The sequence below is a fragment of the Danio aesculapii genome, chromosome 17 (genome assembly GCF_903798145.1).
Source record: "Danio aesculapii chromosome 17, fDanAes4.1, whole genome shotgun sequence".
Classification (NCBI taxonomy): domain Eukaryota; kingdom Metazoa; phylum Chordata; class Actinopteri; order Cypriniformes; family Danionidae; genus Danio; species Danio aesculapii.
Window position 1 is genome coordinate 21603346 of NC_079451.1, and position 21956 is coordinate 21625301.

The 21956-nt window shown below is 37.1% G+C and overlaps 1 protein-coding gene across 1 annotated transcript; it reads left to right on the forward strand.

The window, feature by feature from the left end:
- The first annotated feature begins 1817 nt into the window (after positions 1–1817).
- Positions 1818–7387, forward strand: gdf7 (growth differentiation factor 7). The gene is made up of 2 exons (XM_056476335.1): positions 1818–2134; positions 5260–7387. The coding sequence occupies exons 1-2, from the start codon at positions 1825–1827 to the stop codon at positions 6216–6218; spliced, it is 1269 nt and encodes a 422-aa protein (XP_056332310.1). The 5' UTR covers positions 1818–1824; the 3' UTR covers positions 6219–7387.
- The last annotated feature ends 14569 nt before the right edge of the window (positions 7388–21956 follow it).

Genomic DNA, 21956 nt, shown 5'->3' on the forward strand with positions numbered 1-21956 from the left:
CCTAATTTGTTAATTAACCATCTAAACTGTAAAACAGGAATATTATACGAAAAACCATAAAATCGAAAAGATTAAAAAAAGTTTTATAGTAAATAAATCAATTAATTAAATTAATGAATAAACAAATAAATAGCATACAACAAAATTACTTTACATTCAATATAAAACCATAAAAGATAACAATAAAGGTCACTGCATACTATTAATTAAAACTATATTACTATATTACAAATTCTATTAACTAAAATAGATTACCAGCAGAGTCATAACAAAATGACAAAGGATATACATCAAGGTGTCCAAATTCGGTCCTGGAGGGCCGGTGTCCTGCTGAGTTTAGCTCCAACTTGCTTCAACGCACCTGCAAGGATGTTTCTAGTATATCTAGTGCAGGAATGGGCAAACTCGATCCTGGAGGGCCGGTGTACCTGCATAGTTTTGCTCCAACCCAAATCAAACACACCTGCTTGTAGCTTTCTAGTGATCTTAAAGACACTAATTAGGGTGTTCAGGTGTGTTTGATTAGTGTTGAAGCAAAACTCTGCAGGGACACCGGCCCTCGAGGATCAAGTTTGCCCATGCCTGATCTAGTGAGAGCTTGATTAGCTGGTTCAGGTGTGTTTGATTCGAGTTGGAGCTAAACTCTTCAGGACACCGGCCCTCCAGGGATGAGTTTGGACACCCCTGATATACATCTAAGTACAAATAAACTTATATTAACTAACCAAATGAATGAATGAATGAATGAATGAATGAAGAGAATCTGTCTTAAATGTGTTAAAAGGACTTCTGCAAGTCCTTAAAGATTTCTTTAAGTAGCACAGAAAATGAGGTTATGGATAGCTGAATTTATACTGATGCATATAAAGCTTTAACAAGTAGATTTAAGTCTAACTTTAATCAGTATGTAAATTATGCTCGGTTAAACTTCATTTATCATACTAGTCATAATAATTTAAGAAATTAAGCATTATATGTTTACAAACTGTCATAGAATTGCACTGATTTAAAGCTCTAGAAACCTCCTCTCATACCCGATTTGTTTATTAACAATAGCAGAAAATATGTGGTCGATTTTGTAGTTAACAAACAATAAACAATAGTAGTAGTTAATAAACAATTTTCCTCCAACTGTAGTTAAAGTGTGACATAAAGACTTACTCTTTAAATCAAATGCATGGGTATTATTGCAAGTAAATGTATCATTTATTCAAGTAAAAATAATTTCAAGCCAAAGCATGTTTTGAAATGTATAAACGTACAACAGTAGTGTTACTAGTCAACTGTAGATGGCAGTGCGCGCGCATCAAAATATGCGATTGCGCAAAAGATGGCAAATGATAAAAAAGTGAATAAAAAATAAAATAAAAAAATACAATAAAAAACAATTACTTCAAATCAAAACAGTATTATTGCCCTCAAATAATATAAAAAAAACTGTTATGCCAGTTTAAAAGACATAAAATGTTAATTTCATATAAACAAAAATACATCTATATGCCTACTAATGCAAAGGTGAATAACTGGCTGTTTTATTGTTAAGATATTCATATTTTACTATAGTTACGCTTATTCTGTTTAGCATTATCTATAATAAAGTGACATCCTAATTCCTAAGCAAAATTAGTCTACTCTTGAGAAACTTGGTGATTTGAAACCCACATTTCTCAATGTTTCCGAAAGAGGGCGCCCTCTGAATACCGAGCAACAGGCAATCAGCGTCTCTCGCATTCAAGATATTAACACTATCTAAAGAGCAAAGGGGAGTTTCCAAAGTCATCAAGTCCATCCAACTTTGCCATTTTCGGCCAGAGACCACTGAAAATGACTCCCAAGAAGACTGCCGCTCCCTTCCTATGGGTTTCCTTGTGCTTTGGGAATGTTCTTGAGGCGGTGGTGCTGGGATCGGCGCTGTATCCATCTGATAACGGGCTCCACTCACATCTGGATGCGCGCGGTCCTGCAGGAACCAGCGCGAGCTCCCGGAACGAGTCCACATCTGTTCATGTTCCGTCTTACATGATCTCTCTGTACAGGACTCTGTCTGAACTGGACCGACGGGCTGGCAACGGCAGCCACCCGCGCTCCAGGAGATATGCCAACACGGTCACCAGCTTCATGGATCTGGGGCAAGGTGAGTGAGACAGACAGACAGACATACAGACAGAGATATAGATGGATGGGGTGTAAGATGATCTCCTCCTTGAGTCCATCGGTGCGGTTTTTATATTTACAGATTAAGTCTGGTCTGTTGATTTTGATGTATTACACTTGGCACATCAAATCTGCAATAGGAATGGCATTACGCACATGTTGCAGTAATAAATCATGTTGCTTATTGGCTATAATTGACAGCTGTCACAGTAAGATGATTGATCTCTGCGTGACTGACTTTATTAATCCATACCCTATAACACTTGATGTTCTGGATAGTGCTATTATTACCAATTCTATTTTTTAAAATGATTATTAGCTGCCTATTATTATTGTTGTTGTTTGTGGTGGCGATGTTGTTGTCGAATAATATAATTGGCTAAATATTAATAACAATAAAAATTAATAATTATAACACGAACTAAAACTTCTAATTAATTATTACTATGGATGCTAACAATATTATTACTATGGATACTAACAATTAGTATGCATAAATACATTTACGCGCCGTTCTGTATGTACTAGAATTAGTTTAGCCTAGTTCGTTTCCTGATGAAATAACTAGCAATATTAGTTACAATATTAGTTTTGAAGAAAAGAGGCTCTGCTACAGTGATTCCATGTTTTTGAATTGTGTAAATATATCTACAGGTTTATGTCTGCGTATTGCGTAATTGTTTTAAAACAAGTTTAAAACATTGTTAATATGCCGCCCAATAATATCATTAAAATAACATAATGCAAGAAGAAATATGAAGTCAAATGTCTCAAATTTCCAACATCTGTGACAAATAAAACTTCAGCAGCACCTTGGGCTAAAGTATCTAAAACAGAGCACGCGCTCTCCCCTCCAGGTGCTGCTGATAAAGAAAGAGAAACATTTTAATTTGAAACGTATGTTCAAATAAAGATTGTCACGTGAAATACAGAATTTGTGAAATGTAGTGTGTCAGTCCGCCGTCCGGCCAAATATATAGATATGTGTAAAGAAAAACAAATTATGTGCGAGAGATTGAAGTGACACCCATGCATCGACGGGCCAGCTATTACATTTTGAGGGCAGAGCCTTTGAATAATAAAAAGCGGCCAGTGTCACATTTGGTTAGGGGTATGGTTAAGTAGGCTATAAATTCCAAACGTCATTTTTTGCCCATATTTCCCAACATTTTGTGAGGAGTTGAGTCTTAACATCTGATTATATTTCTGTGAGATCTTACAAAGCAAACATAAAAGACGTGTGTAACTTTTTTTTAACATATAGGCCTACTAAAGGACTGTGGAGATGACGTTGCGAATGAACAGATCATTAGCAATGTCCAAATATCATTTAAATTTTTTTCTAAATAAAGCTGTCTTCGCTTATAAAACATTGGCATGAAGCAATCATTCTTCTAAAATATCTATTAAATATAAATCTATGATCTGATGGATTTCATTAAATGTTGTTGGTATATAAATGCATAGATTAGCCCTACTCATTAATTAGGAGTTTTAACATGTTTGCTTTGAAAATGAACAGTTTCTGGTTCAAATCTGGCCTATAGCATGGCTTTGTGTAAAGATCACCTGTCTCCATCTCAAATGATGCCAATGGATAAGAAAAAAAAGAAACCTAATGAAAATCTGGTCATACTTTATTTCGTTTGTCTGTTTGTTGAAATTAAATTACATTGCGTCTACATGCCAACTAATTCTCAATAGGTTATATGTAGACCGTGAGGTTGGCGTTAGAGTTAGTGTAAGTTGTCATGTACTTGTAAAGTTTCTTATAGTCAGTTAAATGTCAGTTGAAGGAGCAGTATCAGCAGATATTAAGCAGACAGTCTACCAATACTTAAATGGACCATCAAAATAAAGTTTTACTGAAAAACTTTGTGTGAATTTTGATGACCAATATGACTGTCTTAAATCCCAGGGTTCTGGAGTCCCTGAGTGCCTCAGCTTATTCTTAAGGTTATGTCATTGTTTAGTCATGAAAGCAGATATTGGCTTAGAGGAGGATACTTTACTTTACACTCCTCCCCTCTCTTCACGTTTCATTTTATAACATTCATTTGTCTCATATAGGAGATAAACATATAGTGCTTATATTTGAAAGTACACCTTTTGAATGGTCCTTCGTGCACTCATTTAACACCACAGGACAGATACAGCATTTCTGTCCAGTTCCCAAAAGTCTGGTAGCTTAACTCAAACAGTTTGCAATTACCATTTTTCAGAACCCCCTCATGGCATAGCATCAAAATGATATGTCCTGATCTGGATTACATTTTTTTGTGTTCAGCCAATGCATACTGGATGAATCCTATTCATGTTTAACCCATGAAACTGTGGTCTCTATATCAGGTTGCATGGTACTCTGGGTTTCATTTTTGAACTGGATGTCAAGATGTCAACATCGAAGCTTGTTTTACTCTGAGCGCAAAGTCTGGTCTCTCTTAGCAAAGGTTGGTTCTGCATTATCTCAGTTACGGATGAGACTGAATATTGGATGTGTTTTGTAACCAATTTCATTCTCCAGACAAAGAAAACAAAGAAAAGGGAAGAGAAGACAGCATCTTGCAGTCATAGATTTTGTTCCCCTACAGTGATTTCAAGTTAGCCATGCGAATATTGAAAGACCAGTTCCAGTTCACGGTGGTCACAGAAAACCGAGGTCCACCTCGGCTTGAAATGTTACCTAACATTTAATTACACCCTTAAGCCACCCACTTTTCAAATTTACTACGTCCTCCTGAGAACATATAGAGGAAGGAGGAGGACTTGAGCATTTCCAATGTCCTGCCAAACCTTCTTCTCACTCAATCAGTGTAATTAGCAGATGCTGCCAAAGGCCGACACAGACTGACAGGTCAGCCAAATGCTCTCCACCTGGCCTCCGTGAGCACGCTGCACCTCATGTTTGGAGAAATCATTCAGGCCCTTGAATGTTATTCTCATCGAGTAGATGTACTGACAATTTGTGTATGCCCTTTTCACAAAAGCCATATGCAAGACTGCTGAGGCAATGCATTAGTGTCTGCCTCCTGTAAGCCTGCTGTAATAAGTTCTTTCTTATTTTTAATATTCAATGCTAATTCATTCTTTCTCTTATACCTTCAGATGAACCTTCACTTATGTTCCAGCAGCAGTACACATTCAACCTGTCTGGTCTCTCCCGACTGGATGAACTGATGGAAGTGGAGTTGCGGGTTCTGAGGAAGCCACCGCAAGATGTCTTAAACTTACTCTCTAATGGTGGGAACCTGTATCGTCTACTTCTTCACACCTGCTCGCTCCCAGGATCTCCTCACCAACCTTTGCTTCTCAGCTCCAGGACCATTGATCTTCTAGATACCTCTTCAGCTACATGGGATGTGTTTGATGTCAGCCCAAGCATAAAGACCCACCTCAAGCTGCACAGGACTGCAGAAGACACCAGGTTGTTGTGCTTCAGCATATCTGCTGTTTCTGATTCAAATAACGAGGCTGTGCATCCTGGGATGCTGGGTCTGAGCCGTGAGGATCAGCAGACCCATGAAAGAGCCTTACTGGTAGCGTTTTCTCAAGCACGGAGGAAGGAGAACCTCTTTAGGGAGATCCGTGAGAAGATAAGGGCCATGAAAAGTCGGAGGTTTCCTAATCCCATACCACAGCATAGTATCAAAGGTCATCCGAGGCATCGGCGGAGGAGAAGGACAGCACTAGCAGGCCGTCCTGGAGTAGGACCTATTACCAGCGGAGGAAAGGGAGGTGGAAGGCGGAGGACACGCTGCAGCCGGAAACCGCTTCATGTAAACTTCAAAGAACTTGGTTGGGACGACTGGATTATTGCACCGCTGGATTATGAAGCATATCACTGTGAGGGTTTGTGTGACTTCCCTTTGCGCTCACACCTGGAACCAACCAACCATGCCATTATTCAGACCCTCATGAACTCCATGGACCCGGAGTCCACCCCTCCCAGCTGTTGTGTACCCTCAAAACTCAGTCCCATCAGCATTCTGTACATTGACTCGGGGAATAATGTGGTTTATAAACAGTACGAGGACATGGTGGTGGAGAGTTGTGGGTGCAGGTAGCAATGTGAGCAAGGGGTGAGCGACCCCTGGACACTATCCGAAAGCCTCATGAGCGGAGGCAGAGCACAGCATTGTGGTCAAGACGAAGCAGTCGGAGCTGGTGTAAATGTGTGACAACGAGCATGTGTGTATGTTCAGATGGCGATAAGACAATGAGTTGTGTTTTAGAAGCAAGTGGAGGACATGTGTGCAGAGCAGCTCCAAATTCCCTTTACAACACCAAATAAACAACTCCTCAATGGAAAAATGAGTGAAAACCTGGGCTTTCCAGAAATTATTTTACATCCTGTTAATGTAAACTCAGTGATAGAGTGTTGAAGTATCCTTGCAGCAGCGGTAGAAATGTTGGCCCTGTTAAACTCTGTCAGAGTCTGGGAATCTGTCAGCGACAGCACACAACTATAACTTGTATAACAGTAAAGGTGCTTTGCATGACAGTCAGCTTATATTCAAGAAGAAATAGCTCGGAGAAGTTTGTAATGCCTCTCTGAGGAGTCTAGTGGTCCTAATCAGATATGGCATTGACTGAGCACTTTTCACTCCAAAGTTTTCCTGGTTAGCATGACTTCATTAGCCCCTGTTGGTAGATGTCGTAACTACAACATGTCGTAACTCCACCGTGGCTCTTAGTTGAATTCTATTCAAAATAGCACCGGAGTTTTATGAGTCAACTGATTGGCACAAAAACTGGGGGCAGGAATGAGCCCAAGAATAAATCTGAGAGATTTGCAAACACAATCTTCAGAATCTCCTGTGTCATACTCACCAACAGCTTTCGTATTCCTCCATGCCGTATGTTTTTGAAGCTTTAGAGGCTAACCACCAATCTCAGATGTTCAAAAGTTCTTATCAGATTTCTTAAAACTTCACAACTTTGTTTAGCTCATCATTTTCTATTCTAGAAATAACCTCTTCACTGCTAAAATTAAGCTGTTTAATGAGAAAGAGAAAGGCGTTTTATGAAAAATAAAATGATGATGACACCACATTTGGCTTGGGTCAGATGATAAAGCTGCACTATAGTACATGATGTGTGCAATATGTGAAAGATAAATGACTTCATTGCATCGAGTGACCTAAGACCTTTTTTTGTGAATCGCTCAGTGAAGCCAAAATCAAAATGATTGTTTTGTTTTATCTCAACACCAGATTTGGAGATCTACTTTCAGTGTTCACCTACATTGACTGAGAGGGTGTGTTTACTTGCGCTGCTAATTAAATTAGGTTTGTTTGATCCTTTAAATGTCATGACTTATTATGGATTATCATACAAATTCAAAACACATCCCCAAATGCTTAATGGAAAACATTTGCGATAGCAGCAAGGTTAGCAAAAGCAAAAACATTATCCAAAAACTAGTATAGTGTTATAAAGTATAACAAAAACTAACCTTATTTACACCCAGCTTGAAAAGTGAAAATTGACTTTCTTTCTTCTGTGGAACACAAAAGCAGATGTTTTTGAAGAATGTAAGTTTAGTTTTGAGATCAATTTAAATGGAAACCGAAATACACTTTCAGAGCCCTACAGTGTCACCATCAAAATTACTTTGTGCAACCATAAAAAATACTGTGGTCCATTGGTGCAACTGTTCTAATAAACTGATATATACATTTAGACATTTTGTGGCTTGTGTCGAAGTTAGTTGTATAGGCTTATAGTTTTATCCATTCATTGAGTCAAAATAATATAGACCAGTGTTTCTAAACCACGTTCCTGGAGGACCACCAGCTCTGCACATTTTCCATGCACATTTTCTCAATTGCAAGAACGCTGAGAACGAATTTGCGTTTTTGTGAAGACCAGTCTTGCCAAGTTACCTCGGAAGAACGAACTTGGGAGACTGGGAGGACACAGAGCGCGTCCTGTGAGAAATGAGATGCTGCGTTTTTCCTGATGGTCACGTGACCTTCACACGTTTCTAACCGATAATTATTTAAACATTGCAGCATTCATTCGACGATTTATTGTTATTCCCCTTTTCACAATATATACTATGCATAATGACTTTACGAATATATGCTGCACCATACAAATAAAACACATTTTAATATGAATTTCAACAAATAGACACTCTTAATGTGTTTATGTCTTTCCATGGTAATGTTTACTTTCACTCGTTTCATTTAGGGAAACTCCTGAGATAAATATGTTATATTTCTGAACTTTAATAATAAATCTATATAAAATGCTGCGCTTCCCACCACCAGTCGCAATGACTTCTGGGAATTCGGTGCTAAAGCCTCGATACCAAAAACACATCTAGGAACTTTCACGCGTCCTCCGTTCTTGTGGTCTTGAGGTTGAACTGAGAACTGAACTTTGGCAGTTGATGTTGACGTTACACGTGAAATCGAGGACGCAAGATTGCTGAAGAACGCATATTAAGAAACAGCCCTTGTCTCTCTTATCAAACACACCTCATTTAGACCATCAGCTTACAAGCAGTGACTGAAAGGCCTGGAATGGGAGTGACAGACAAAGGAGACATAGGCTGCATCCGAAACCGCATACTTCCATACTATATAGTATGCTAAAATTAGTATGCGAGCCGAGTAGTATGTCTGAATTCATAGAATTCTAAAATTAGTATGCGAGATATACCTGTATGACCTACTACTTCTGGCAAGATTCTGAAGTGTGCATCCCATGCACGCTGCACTATCCCATGATGCCCCACGAGAGAATTCATGAATTGGATTGAAGCAATGCAACTGAGGCTGGTAGGTCATGTGATCATGACAAAATGGCGGGTGTAGTATGTCCGAATTTTATACTGTATAAAATGTACTTTTCTAATGGCCGAGTAGTACGTTTAAATTTAAATGCAGTACCTACTGAGTAGTAGGCAGTTTCAGACGCAGCCATCCAGTGTTGGTGGTCTTCCAGGAACATGGTTGAGAAACACTGATATAGACAATACCAATGCCTAGTGGTCAGGCTGACTACAAAACTGACTTCCCAATAAGCCAATTTAAGCACAGACATATTTTAGAAAAGAAAATACTGTAATATTTTTACATTTTAAAATTTGTAGTTCAATCCTACTTGCCTACAGATTATATTTTGCCAGTACTTTCTTTCAAATATGTGATATGTAAAAACAACATTGCTGTAATTCATTTGAAATGTTTGTAGCTCTGGAAAAATGGATTCTTCTTCTAATATATATATATATTAAATACTATTTATTATATTTTCCTGAGAAGAAAGAAAGTTTGGGTAACCTGTCACTTTAAATGAATGTTAGTTTATATGCAAGTCTGACTTTTTGAATGACACTAAGCCATCAGAACAGAATGACAATAAAGCTTCCAGTGTTCATTAATCTCAGTGTCAGGCTAGAAATATTTGCCTGCTTACTGTTTATATAACATCAACCGTTTCCTCTAGGAAGAAACACAAAGCAGATTTTTAATTCATAACAGCAACTGTTTTGCTTTTTTTGACATTTCTCCATGGTAATTCCCCTCAATCAGTGTTGGTCTCACTTTATGGGAATGAAATTGTCCATGGTGGCATTATGAAAGTTGCATTCCTAAATCAACGCACCACAACAAAAATTAGCCAGAGCATCTGTGCAGTTCAGAACAATATGATGGCACGAAATCTGTGCGACACTCCAGCAAAACCTCCTGCGTGGTTTTACGGCACATTATTGTCGTGACTGTTTGCATACGAGCTTGTTGTTTTGATTATTCGTAAGTGCAGAAATTCATTGGACGGCTACATTGACTCTCTCACAGTATTTCTCCAATCCTCATGCTGTTCTGAGGAAAATCTTGTTCTTGTTGTTTGAAAAGACGAAGCAAAACGCGATCTATTTCAAACCTATGAAAACAATTTAATTTCATTTTGGCCAGTCAAGGATACTTCAAGCAATATCTCGTCCCACTGTAAACATTCCCAATCCCCAACTTGCTCCTTAATCTAATTCCTTACTCAAGGCAGTTTCTCCAAACAGTCTGATTCGTTTCATAAGCAGTCTTTCTTTCACTATTACCACACCTAACGTTAGCTGGAAGAGAATAACATTACGAGACGCCATCTTCTCTTCAAGGCGATAAAGAGGCATGAAGACTGTTATTCGGAGGTCTGGAGGTTATCAGCTTAAGCGCTGCATGGGTTACTTCAGCTGGGCCTCGCTATTTGACTAAAGTGAAAAGCCTTAGGAGACATTTAGAAGAGAAGGAGATTCGATTCAGCAGGCCAAGTGCTTTCAGAGAAATGAATGCAAAGCCTGCAGGATTGTCATGGTTCAGTAGAGGGGTTTGGCACCCCTCGAATATACATGCTGATCAGCACTTAGCAATGTTAACTCACCTTCACAGACATCTGTTTTATTTTACTGTAAGCTGGTAAAATATATGTTGCTCAAAAATGACAAAAAAATTGTAAGATAAAAAACAGAGCAACAAAGCCATGGCTGATATATATATGTTGATGGAAAGAAATGTAGAGACTTGGAAATTTGATTTACGATTTATAGTTGTGAGTTTGAGCTTTTTTGTTTATTTCGTGAACACTGATGGAAATTCATCCAAATTTAAAATACAAATGTTGCCATTTAGATCCTTTATATTGCATAAAATAATCATATTTTTTTTATTTAAATTTTTAGATGCCACAAAACGAAATGTTTAAACTTCAGAAGAGATTAATATTTATAGTAATAACCCCTTTCTTCTGAAAAAAGACAATATTTCTATTTAAAATTTGGAAGAAATTTTGGTATCACTTTATTTTGATGGTCTCTTTAATGCATTTTGTCGAATTTTAGTTATATCGCATCTACATGCCAACTAATTCTCATTAGAATATAAATAGACAGTTAGGTTGGGGTTAGGGTTAGTGTAAGTTGACATTTACAGCTGATGTCAGAATTATTAAACCCCCTGAATTATTAGCCCCCCTGTTTATTTTTTTCCCCCAATTTCTGTTTAACGGAGAGATTTTTTTCAGCACATTTCTAAACGTAATAGCTTTAATAACTAATTTATAATTACTGATTTATTTGATCTTTGCCATGATGACAGTAATTAATATTTTACTAGATATTTTTCAAGGCACTTCTATACAGCTTAAAGTGACATTTAAAGACTTAACTAGCTTAATTAGGCTAACAAGGCAGGTTAGGGTAACAAGGCAAGTCATTGTATAATAATGATTTGTTCTGTAGATTATCGGGAAAAAAAACAGCTTAAAGGAGCTAATAATTTTGACCTTAAAATGTTTTTTAAAAATGTAAAACTGCTTTTATTCTAGACTTTCTCCAGAAGAAAAAAATATTATCAGACATACTATGAAAATTTCATTGCTCTGTTAAACATCGTTTGGGAAATATTTTAAAAAGAAAGAAAAAATTAAAGGGTTTAATAATTCAGATTTCAACTGTACTTGCAAAGTTTCTATAGTCAGTTAAATATCTGTTGAAGGAGCAGTATCAGCTGATATTAAGCAGACAGTCTACTAATACTCAAATGATAAGTAATTGGCATGTAGCTGCAACTTTTAGTCAACGAAATGTGCAATAGGGACCATCCAAATAAAGTGTAACCAAAATTTTAATCACATGTTTATTAAAATCATGCTCAAATCCATACCTCATAAATCCAAGTCTCTAAGTTTGTTCTATAGCTGTGTGAATCAGAATGAAGGCTTCAAATATGTGTAAATTATTGTACACTTCAAAGCGTTTTCCTTAATTTAATGCATTTAGTGCTGTGAATTTATCTGGCTGCGAAAAAAAGATCAATGTTGGAAACAAAACTTAGAAAAAAAGGGAGAATGTCTTTTTATTGTAAATGCACTGTGTATGTGAGAGTATGTATACTGTTAGATAAGTGTATATAATTCAATTGTAAATGTTCTGCAATATATTGCTTTCTTTTAATTTTTGGGGATATTTTATTACATATGTATAAAATATAAATATATATAAAAACAAAAAGTAAACTCACTTAGCATCTTTTCACACTTCTTTCATCGTATCGTCAGTTTTTTTCATACAGATGCTTTCATTTAGCCTATATAAAAACTATTGATGGAAAGAAAGAAAAAAAAGTCCAGCACTCCCGCAGCAAATCTTCTTTCCCAGACATCCACATGAAAGTGAACCCTCGGTGACTGTCTGACTCACCCACGGTTCCGGAATCATTATTGGGTTTGTATTTTGTCTCATTTTTTTGCCAGCAAGTGTTCAGGAAGTTTCCAGGTGATTCTCAATTCCGTACGGCAGAGGGTGAAGAGGGGGATCCGCCATTGTCCGCCGCTGGTAGGGGAGCCGCGCGCCATTGTCTGCTAAACCACAGGAAACGGCAATGTTTGTGTGGACGGACTTTCTTTTCTTTAAATGAGCGACTTCTTGCCCTTTACTTAAACGCTTGTCCGGATAAGGTTATGATGAGAGAGCAACTGGAGAAGGATCATCAGTCACTTTTATTACAATATTTGAAAAGGAGTAGGAGCTATAACTTATTCAAAGACGTTTATGCCGTCTGTTAATCTGGTTTTGATGGATAGCGTAACTAATCTGAATGAAGGTTACTGATATTTCCTTTGTTGAGTCTACAGATATTGCAGTAATGCATTATATCAAACAATTATTAGAGACAGAATATTGGTGGCCCCTCAACAAGTTCATTTCTCAGGGATGGTTTTAAATGAACACTGACCCCCGAAATATTTGAACAACTGCCTGGAGCCTGTGAGGGTTTTTCTTTAGGAGAGGAAAGATCTTTTTAAACACGCTTGTTTCTTTTTTATTGAATCATGTCGCAGAGTCACAACTGAGACCGAAAAAAAGCACAATGGTGTCCAGACTTTGACTTCTGTCCAGATGTCTTTTCCTGAGAGCCACGCTGGCCCGTAAAAAACCTCATTCAGGTCACAGAAAACTGTGATGGACAGTTTGGGACGGAGGAAATGATGAGGCTGTCATCCAAATGTTTTCTTAGGCCTACTGCAGTCAGATTGTGTAGTACTGTTCATAGTGTTTCATTTAGACACTTGATAGTGGGCAGTGTAAAACATGATAGGCCCGTTAAGTTATTCGAACTTATTTTAACTCCAATTATTGTGACAGGTTTGAGGTTTTTAAATACATTTATTGAAATTGTGTTGAATTTACGCATATTTCATAAGGCAGCAGTTTAACTTTTGTTTATATGTTTAACCAACACACTGTAAATCGGTTCACGTTGGTTAAACTTACAAACTCAAGTTCCAAAAACCAGCTGCCTTGAATATGTGAGTCAACAACTTAGAGAGATTCTTAGTTTCAACTTAAGATGTTGTTTTAGTTAAATATATTGTGAAACTCTACATCTTAAGTTGAAATATAAAAAATCTCTCTAAGTCGAGTTGACTCATATTTTCAAGGCAGTTGGTGAGCTTGAGTTTGTAAGTTTAACCAGGTGTAACGTTTTAAAGTGTAAAAACTCAAACTCCAAAAAGTATAAAAACTAAATAACAATTAAGTAAAATATCACTAAAATACATTTTACAATAATAAAATACAAACTGTAGGCTTGAAAAAATGAATAAAATTCACATTTAATTCAGTGTTACACTAAATCTCTTTTTGAATTTCTGAATATCAAATTTCTTAATAGAATCTAAATACTTTAAATAATGCATATTTATTTTTTAGTTATTAGCATGACCATATTTCTTTAACAGTTACATATACATCCACATGCTTTAGGGTTGTCGCAATACCATTAATTGATCTTACAATACTATACCAGCTGAAGTATCATGATACCAAGTAGTATTGTGCTACTGTAATTCATAACTCAAATTAAAATGAGAATTGTCAGAAATACTATATTTTATGTTATAACAGGCCTACTTGAATGTAATTCATAATTCCTTTAGGGCCAAAAAGTATTATTTGCACCCCACTTCACCTAAAATGTATTCATTTTTTTTGTTAATTTTGTATATAACAGACCAACAAAAATACATTAAAATAAAGATACAAATTATACAGAATTAAATTTGTTACAAAAAAACATTTTTTACCAACAAAATTTGGCTATATGAAGTGGTCAAATATTGTTTCAATGTTTCCTGTTGCTATTTGGGGTTTTTCAATAATTTTTTTTGTCTCATTATTTAACAATCCAAAGTAATTCAAAATTTCACTTTGTGAGTCTTTCTTTTCAAAGAGATTGTCGCGGTCACTAATAAATCATTTTAACAGGAACAGAAATCAACCGAAGCGTTAGAAAACGTGCAATAGGCTACCATAAAGGCGTGAATTCTACACAGTTTTGCAACTTTAAAGGGCTCCACAGACTATTCAAATAAAATGGTCTGTTGTTGCACAAACGTGTGAGTATTTTAGAGACTTTTCCACATGCAACATTATCTATTGTAGATACACCATTAATGACTATTCTACCGTTTACAAACTATAGTGGCACCGCCAGTATTTTGTAGCCATAGTATCGCGATACTACCATAGTACCGGTAAACCGTACAACCCTAACATGCTTTATTAAATATCTGTATCATTTTTAATTCAAATTTAATTTACAAAAGTAAACATTTTATACATTTAAATACATTTTTTGGGGGTCCTTAACAAACATTTAGGCATTTACTTTTCACAAATCTTTTCCAGAAATAAGAATCAGCTTGCCAAATTTGTCACACCTGTTTCATGTGTCCCGGTTGAATATACTATACGCAATATGTTACATTTCACTGAACTTGATTATAAAAATAGCACCCACAAAATACTAAAAACCCATAAAATCTTAACCATTCTGGTTTCACAAAAATGGCTATCATCACTAGAATACAGATGGATGCAAAGGCAATTTTAGTACAACTCCAGCCTGCCTGGCTTGTCTTTTAGTGTATGTTTTTCCCATTAAAACCTTCATACACTTCTCCTCATTGTATTTCACTTTGCTGCGTCTTAAAGCACGTGATTCCACTATTATGCTCTGATTTTATAGTAAATACTGCATTCAGACTGATTTAATCCCCTTAAACCAAATCAATAGCAATGATGGGCCACCGTGGGGGACAATTCTGGCTCTCTGTAAGTTACACAACCTGAAAAACATTTTCAATACTCCCATGAGAACAGGCTTTTGGGATGGGATGCAGTGTTTGCTTTTCCTACACTCACAGTTTGTGTCATTGTAGGAGAATGTAGGACCTGAATTATACATACATACTGCTTTGGAGAAAATAGACCGCTTGAAAGTTCTCCTTGAAAAATAAATACACTGTAAATACTCCTGTAATAAATATACTTACTTATTTACTCCCAAGGCCGTTTATTTTCAAAGTTGATATTTAGCAGCACCATGCTGGTGTTTTGAAACATTAATTTTTATGAGGTAGGTCGTTAGCTCAACGCTCATCTCTTAATCTGGAGGACCATGACATACACACATTCACTAAGGACAATTTAGCTTACCTGATTCACCTATAGTGCATGTCTTTGGACTTGTGAGGGAAACCAGAGCACCCGGAGAAACCACGAGAACATGCAAACTCCACACAGAAATGCCAACTGGCCCAGCCGGGGCTTGAACCAGCCACCTTCTTGCTGTGAGGTGACAGCTATACCCATTGCACCACCGTGACACCCTGTAATAAATATAAGAAATAAACATTTGTTTTATTCTATGAAGGTCTGATGACATTTCATCCTAATTTCTGAGGGAAAAAAAAATCTTAAAATGACTAAATTAGTTGGTCAAAATAGTTTTTATTTGTTGTGATTAAAAATCTGAGTTATTCCACCAAATATTGATACATTTCCTAGGGTAACCAACGAATACAAACAAGTTTAAAAAGATTTTAGCTATTTTATGGAAATCGTAACGTAGACTTTTTGCTCAAACACATAATCATATATATTTGGAGAAACAGAATTCTCAAGTAAACTCGCTTAAAGAGGACGTTTACCCCAAAATTTTTATTACTTATTTACTCACCCTCAAGTGCTTCCATTATGAGTTTTCTTATTTTGTTGAACAAAGAAAGCCAAAAACCTGTACCATTGACTTCTATAGACCATTTTGAGGGATGTAAACAATAACATTTTTAATTGTCATAGCTTCAGAGAATCCCAAAAGGTATACATATTGGTAAATAGCGTTATGACAGTGGTTTAGACGTTAAGTTAAGTAATGATTGAATTGACTTTTGCTACAGTTATTAAATAGTTTGACAAAAGCAGGAAATGTTCATGGGCCTATGACATCACCACATTGAAACTATCTATAGTAGGAAAAACAAATACTATGGAAATCGTTACAGGTTTCCAACTTATACTTATAAGTTTTAAAACAAGTCAAGCGTGAGTAAATGCTGACCGAATTGTCATTTTTGGGTGAACTACCCCTTTAATATTTTTCATAGCTGTATATGGATATGAAACAGCTACACTATCCGCACTGCTATTTTAAGACTGCTTCACAAGATAAATCTGACAACGACACCAAACACAGCAGACTTTTTACATATAATAGAAAAGATCGATTTCAGTTTTAACCCTGGATCAGAGATGATGTTAAGTTGGTACAAAAATCAAGAGAGAAGCGAACAAAGAGCAACTATTTCGATGTCAAAACAAAACATAACAAAGACCAGGGGAAAAAGAAAATGATCTATTGCAGATGATATTTGGCAGGAAAATACCAGAATATCTCTGGAACGATTCTTCATCACCACAAGAGAACCCAAACCACTCTGGAGACGTAAAACAGTAAAGCTTGTTTGCTTTGCCACAATTCAATCCACCCGGGCAGGATTACTCCATTTCCTTCTATGAACTAGCCCTGCCTCCTGGTTTAAATCAAGGATAAGCAAATTAAGGGGCTTTGTCATTCTTTTTGAGAAGCCTGGAAAGGAAGATTAAAGAGACCTGGGCTTAAATGGAGAGTCCCGATTTTCTCAGAGATCAGCTGGAAATATTTACTCTCCGTTTGCGAAGCTGAGCTCGCCAACAAGATGCGCCAATCACTGACACAATGATCCACCAACAGGACGTCCTGGTACTGAACAAGGCGCATTTCAAATCAAATGAGCTAGTTGGTGCAGATGGGCCACGTGGCAATACTTGTGAAGCCTCTATATATGATGGTGTCAAGCCAAATTCACCATTTCTAAAAGAATAGTTCATTCATTTTCCTTTGGCTTAGTCCATTTATTCATCAGGGGTCACCACAGCAGAATGAACCGCCAACTTATCCAATATGTGTTTTACACAGCGCCTGTCCAGCTGCAATCCAGTACTGGGAAACACCCATACACACTCATTCACACACATGCACTATAGCCAATTTAGTTTATTCAATTAAGCTGTATCGCATGTCTTTGGACTGTGGGGGAAACGGGAGCACCCGGAGGAAACCCACACAAACACGGGGAGAACATGCAAACTCCACACAGAAATGCCAACTTACCAAGCTGGGACTTGAACCAGAGACCTTCTTGCTGTGAGGCGACAGCGCTACGCACTGAGCCACCGTGTCGCCCTTCTAAAAGAATAATTCATCAACAAAATGAGAATTCTGTCTCATAATGGCTCTCAAGTGAGTTTTTGTTTTTATTCCACATAATTTGAGAGTAAATGAAGTCTTGTTTTTGTTACACACCAAACTGACGGACTGCATCTCTCCTGTTCTGTCGATGTGTCCCATATTGTCAGTTTCCTTGTTCCCATTCAAAAAGTAGGCAGCACATTTTGATAACATAATATGCTACCATCAGATTGTGCTACTAGCTTAAATTTTTGATGTGGAGTCGTGTGATATTAGGCTGTAATATCGGCATAACCTACCTCAATTCCTAACCCCAACCTCAGAACTATTCACTAACAGCATTGGTAGCATAATCTGACAGGTAATGTCAGGACACAGGCTATTTGGTTGCTGCATTCCACATCACCTCTCGTCGGGTTAACGTTGGATCTTGTTTGCCCGGTTCAGCATTTAGAATCGGCGTTGAGAAGAGGGCTCTGATTGATTTTTCAACAATGAATCAGAGTGTGAGGTCAAAAATGGAAGTGACATAATCAAGTAAACAATTCAAATCAAGAGAAAACATAAAAATCTGGCTGTAATTTTGCTGCATTTATCAAATATTTACAAATGATATGGCGTCAGGTTGTTGTGTCCCAGCCTTTAAGGACAGTTTACCAAAAAAATTTAATTCTGCTCTCTGTTTTACTTAACTTGAAGTGGTTACAAACTTGTATGAGTTTCTTTTTTTCGGTTGAACACAAAGAGGATATTTTAAAGAATGTTGGAAACTTGTGGCCACTGACATCCAAATTAATAAAACAAATACTATGGCAGTCAATTGTTACCAGTTTTCAACATTCATTGGGTTCAACAAAAGAAACTCAGATTTGGCGAAGTGAAGGATGAGTAAATGATTCAGTGTTTAATGTTTGCAAAAACATGGTTTATTTAGAGAGAAATTTAAGTTAAAAATAAAAGCCATCAATTACTTGACACAAACCGTTTTGAAAATTATATTCTAAATGTTTGAAGTGGTAAATAATGTCAAATTGACCCCAGAGGGCAATAGCTGTTATCCGGCTTTAGGCTAATAGAAGGATTAAGCAGCAAGATGCCAAAAAGCAAAAAAAGGTTAAACATGCTAGTTTTGTCTATTGATCCATAAGGTGTGTTCGTGTCTGTGGCAGTACGGCTTATTCAGCATGTTGAAATGGCTTTAGAGCCATTATTGATAGAGATTAGTTTGAGGAGAATTTCCCAAAAGCTATGTGAGCCAACTATAATCACATTAGACTATGCTAGTTAGTTATTTGTCATTAGTTTTTTAGGTAAACAAACCCCTGATTTAGTTCACTTTAACAATTACAACAATAAAAGACGTGTAGAAGAAGAAGTTAAAAGGTTAAAGAGATAGTTCACCCAAAAATGAAAATTTACTTGCCCTGGAGTTGTTCCAAACCTTTAGGAGTTTATTTATTCTGTTAAACACAAAAGCAGATATTTTGAATAAAGCTGGAAACCAGTAACCACTTAACTTCCATAGTAGGAAAAATGAATGCTACAGAAGCCAATGGTTACAGGTGTTCAACAAGTAAAAGGTGTGTGAAATTTTCGTTTTTCTATGAAATATAAGCCTTTAAGGCCTTTAGGGCAGATTTGAACAGAATTTGCAGGATTCTTATTTAAATAGTAAAATGATTTGTTTACAAGCACTGAGTAAGCCTCTGAAGCGATAGATCAGTCAGAACAGACTGATACATCTGACCAATCAGATCAGAGAAGGCTCTCTGTAGTCAGCTGATTCGAATGTTATCACTTGATTGAATGGGCATTATCAGTGGTTATCAGCTGATCGATATGGGCCAGTAGGGGCCTTCTGCACCTACTTGTAGGCTTAGAAGGCTGTTATCATTCATCCACATGGTTAATCAGCTATAGATCACATATGGCTGCGGCCCGAAGTTAATGAGAATTATTTATATTATTTATTAAACTTCCCATTAATTGTATTTTATTAATGTCTACCCCTACCCCAACCTTAAACCCAACCATAACAGTAATGTAAAAACAGGACTGGATCTGGAGTCTTTTCTATTAGTATAGCTGATGAACCATGTGGATGGATGATAACAGCCTTCTGAGCCTACTAGTAGGTGTAGAAGGCTCCTACTGACCCATATATATCAGATGATATCCACTGATAAAGCCCTTTCAATCGAGTGATAACATTTGAAGCGGGTGCTGAAGTTGGGTGCTATTTGTAAATGTAAAGATGCTTTCCTTGTGAAAAATCTATCATGGTGTAAATAAATTTATATATAAACTTTATACCCTACTAAAATTTTGTTATTGACTTATTCATATCTCCTCTGCTGGGCTGTCTTAACAAAGTCAAGAATTTTGTTTGCAGACAAATAATTTAGACTGGTTTCTGAATCAACTAATGTGTTGAAAAGGTTCAAGAATCAAATGAATGATTCATCCAGGAAATGGACATGACCAATACTTTCAGGAATGTGGCAAGGAAAATTTTTTTCAGTACATAATGATCTAAATTTTGGTCTGTTCCAATCCAAGGCTTGAGCAGATGTGGAATAACGATTGAGTCATATTTTAATACTTGTTTTTTTTTTTTTTTGTCATTTTGGAGCTTGACAGTCCTAAAATTTGACCGGATGGATGTGCGTGCCACAAATAAAGAAACTCACAGGTTGGGAAGGACATTTTTTTTGGGTGAACTATGCCTTTAAGGTCAGGAATATCAGCAGAAGTCACATTGAGCATCAGAGTAAAACATGAGAGTTTTGATGTTTCGCTACATTGACTGAGGTGGTTAGAAGACTGAATAACATTACGGCTCCCTGGGCTGTTGAGGTAAACTGTCAAAATATTTCACTTGGTAACCCCCAGGAAATCATGCAAGCGGAGAACAAACCTACAGCCGGGTTTTCTTATAAGGGGTCCCTCTTTGGCTTCTCCGCTCACCATAAAGCAAGCTCTTGGGACACGCCAGAAGCCAAGTTGGGGCCCATAGAATCCAAATAGATCTCACGTTAAGACAATAGCAGCTTTACAGGTAAAACACTATTCCAGAGTCTCACCGATGCTGTCTGGAAAATAAAAATTATCCAGGGATGAAAAACGCATAATTATTCACGCTTAAACCAGGGTCAGCCTGAGATTCATTAAAATGTATAATTTTGTGGTTTTATGAGGTTCCAGGTCACTGCTGACAGGACCAAATTTGACCCATGCTAGTACAGACATTTCCTGCAATATTAACACAATTTCTCTTTAGACAGAAATCAAATCACAGGTAACATGTTCTGAGTGTAAAACATTTAACTGAAAAATATGCAATGTACTAATGCTAAAACAATATTCAGTATAAACAGTGCATCCGGAAAGAATTCATAGCGCTTCACTTTTCCCATTTTTTTTATGTTACAGCCTTATTCCAAAATTGATTAAATTCATTTATTTCCTCAAAATTCAACACACAATACCCCATAATGACAATGTGAAAAAGATTATTTAAAATTGTTGCAAATTTATTAAAAACAAAAAACCTGAAAAATCACATGCACATAAGTATTCACAACCTTTGCCGTGAAGCTCTAAATTGAGCTCAGTTACGTTCTGTTTCCACTGATCATTCTTGAGATGTTTCAGCCACTTAATTAGAATTCACCTGTGGTAAATTCAGTTGATTGGGCATGTTGATATCAGTTGATTTGAAAAAGGCACGCACCTGTCTATATAACGGCCCAGGGTTGACAGTGCATGTCAAAGCACAAACCAAGCATCAAGACAAAGGAATTGTCTGTAGACCTCCGAGACAGGATTGTCTTGAGGCACAAGGCTGGGAAAGGTTAAATTCCTGCTGCTCTGAAAGTTCCAATGAGCACAGTGGCCTCCATCATCCGTAAGTGGAAGATGCTTGGAACCACCAGGACTCTTCCTAGAGCTGGCCGGCCATCTAAGCTGAGTGATCGGGGGAGAAGGGCCTTAGTCAGGGAGGTGATCAATCACTCTGTCTGAGCTCCAGTGTTCTTCTGTGGAGAGAGGAAAACCTTACAGGACAACCATCTGTCCAGGAATCCACCAATCAGGCCTGTATGGTGAGACGGAAGCCACACCTTGCCTGGAATTTGCCAAAAGGCATCTGAAGGACTCTCAGACCATAAGAAACAAAATTCTCTGGTCTGGTGAGACAAATTGAACTCTTTGGAGTGAATGCCA

Bases quoted from the DNA above. Each gene is read 5' to 3' on its own strand.
- gdf7 (XM_056476335.1), top strand. From the start codon at position 1,825: ATGACTCCCAAGAAGACTGCCGCTCCCTTCCTATGGGTTTCCTTGTGC. The intron at 2,135-5,259 runs GTGAGTGAGACA...TTATACCTTCAG, and splicing joins CTTCATGGATCTGGGGCAAG to ATGAACCTTCACTTATGTTC.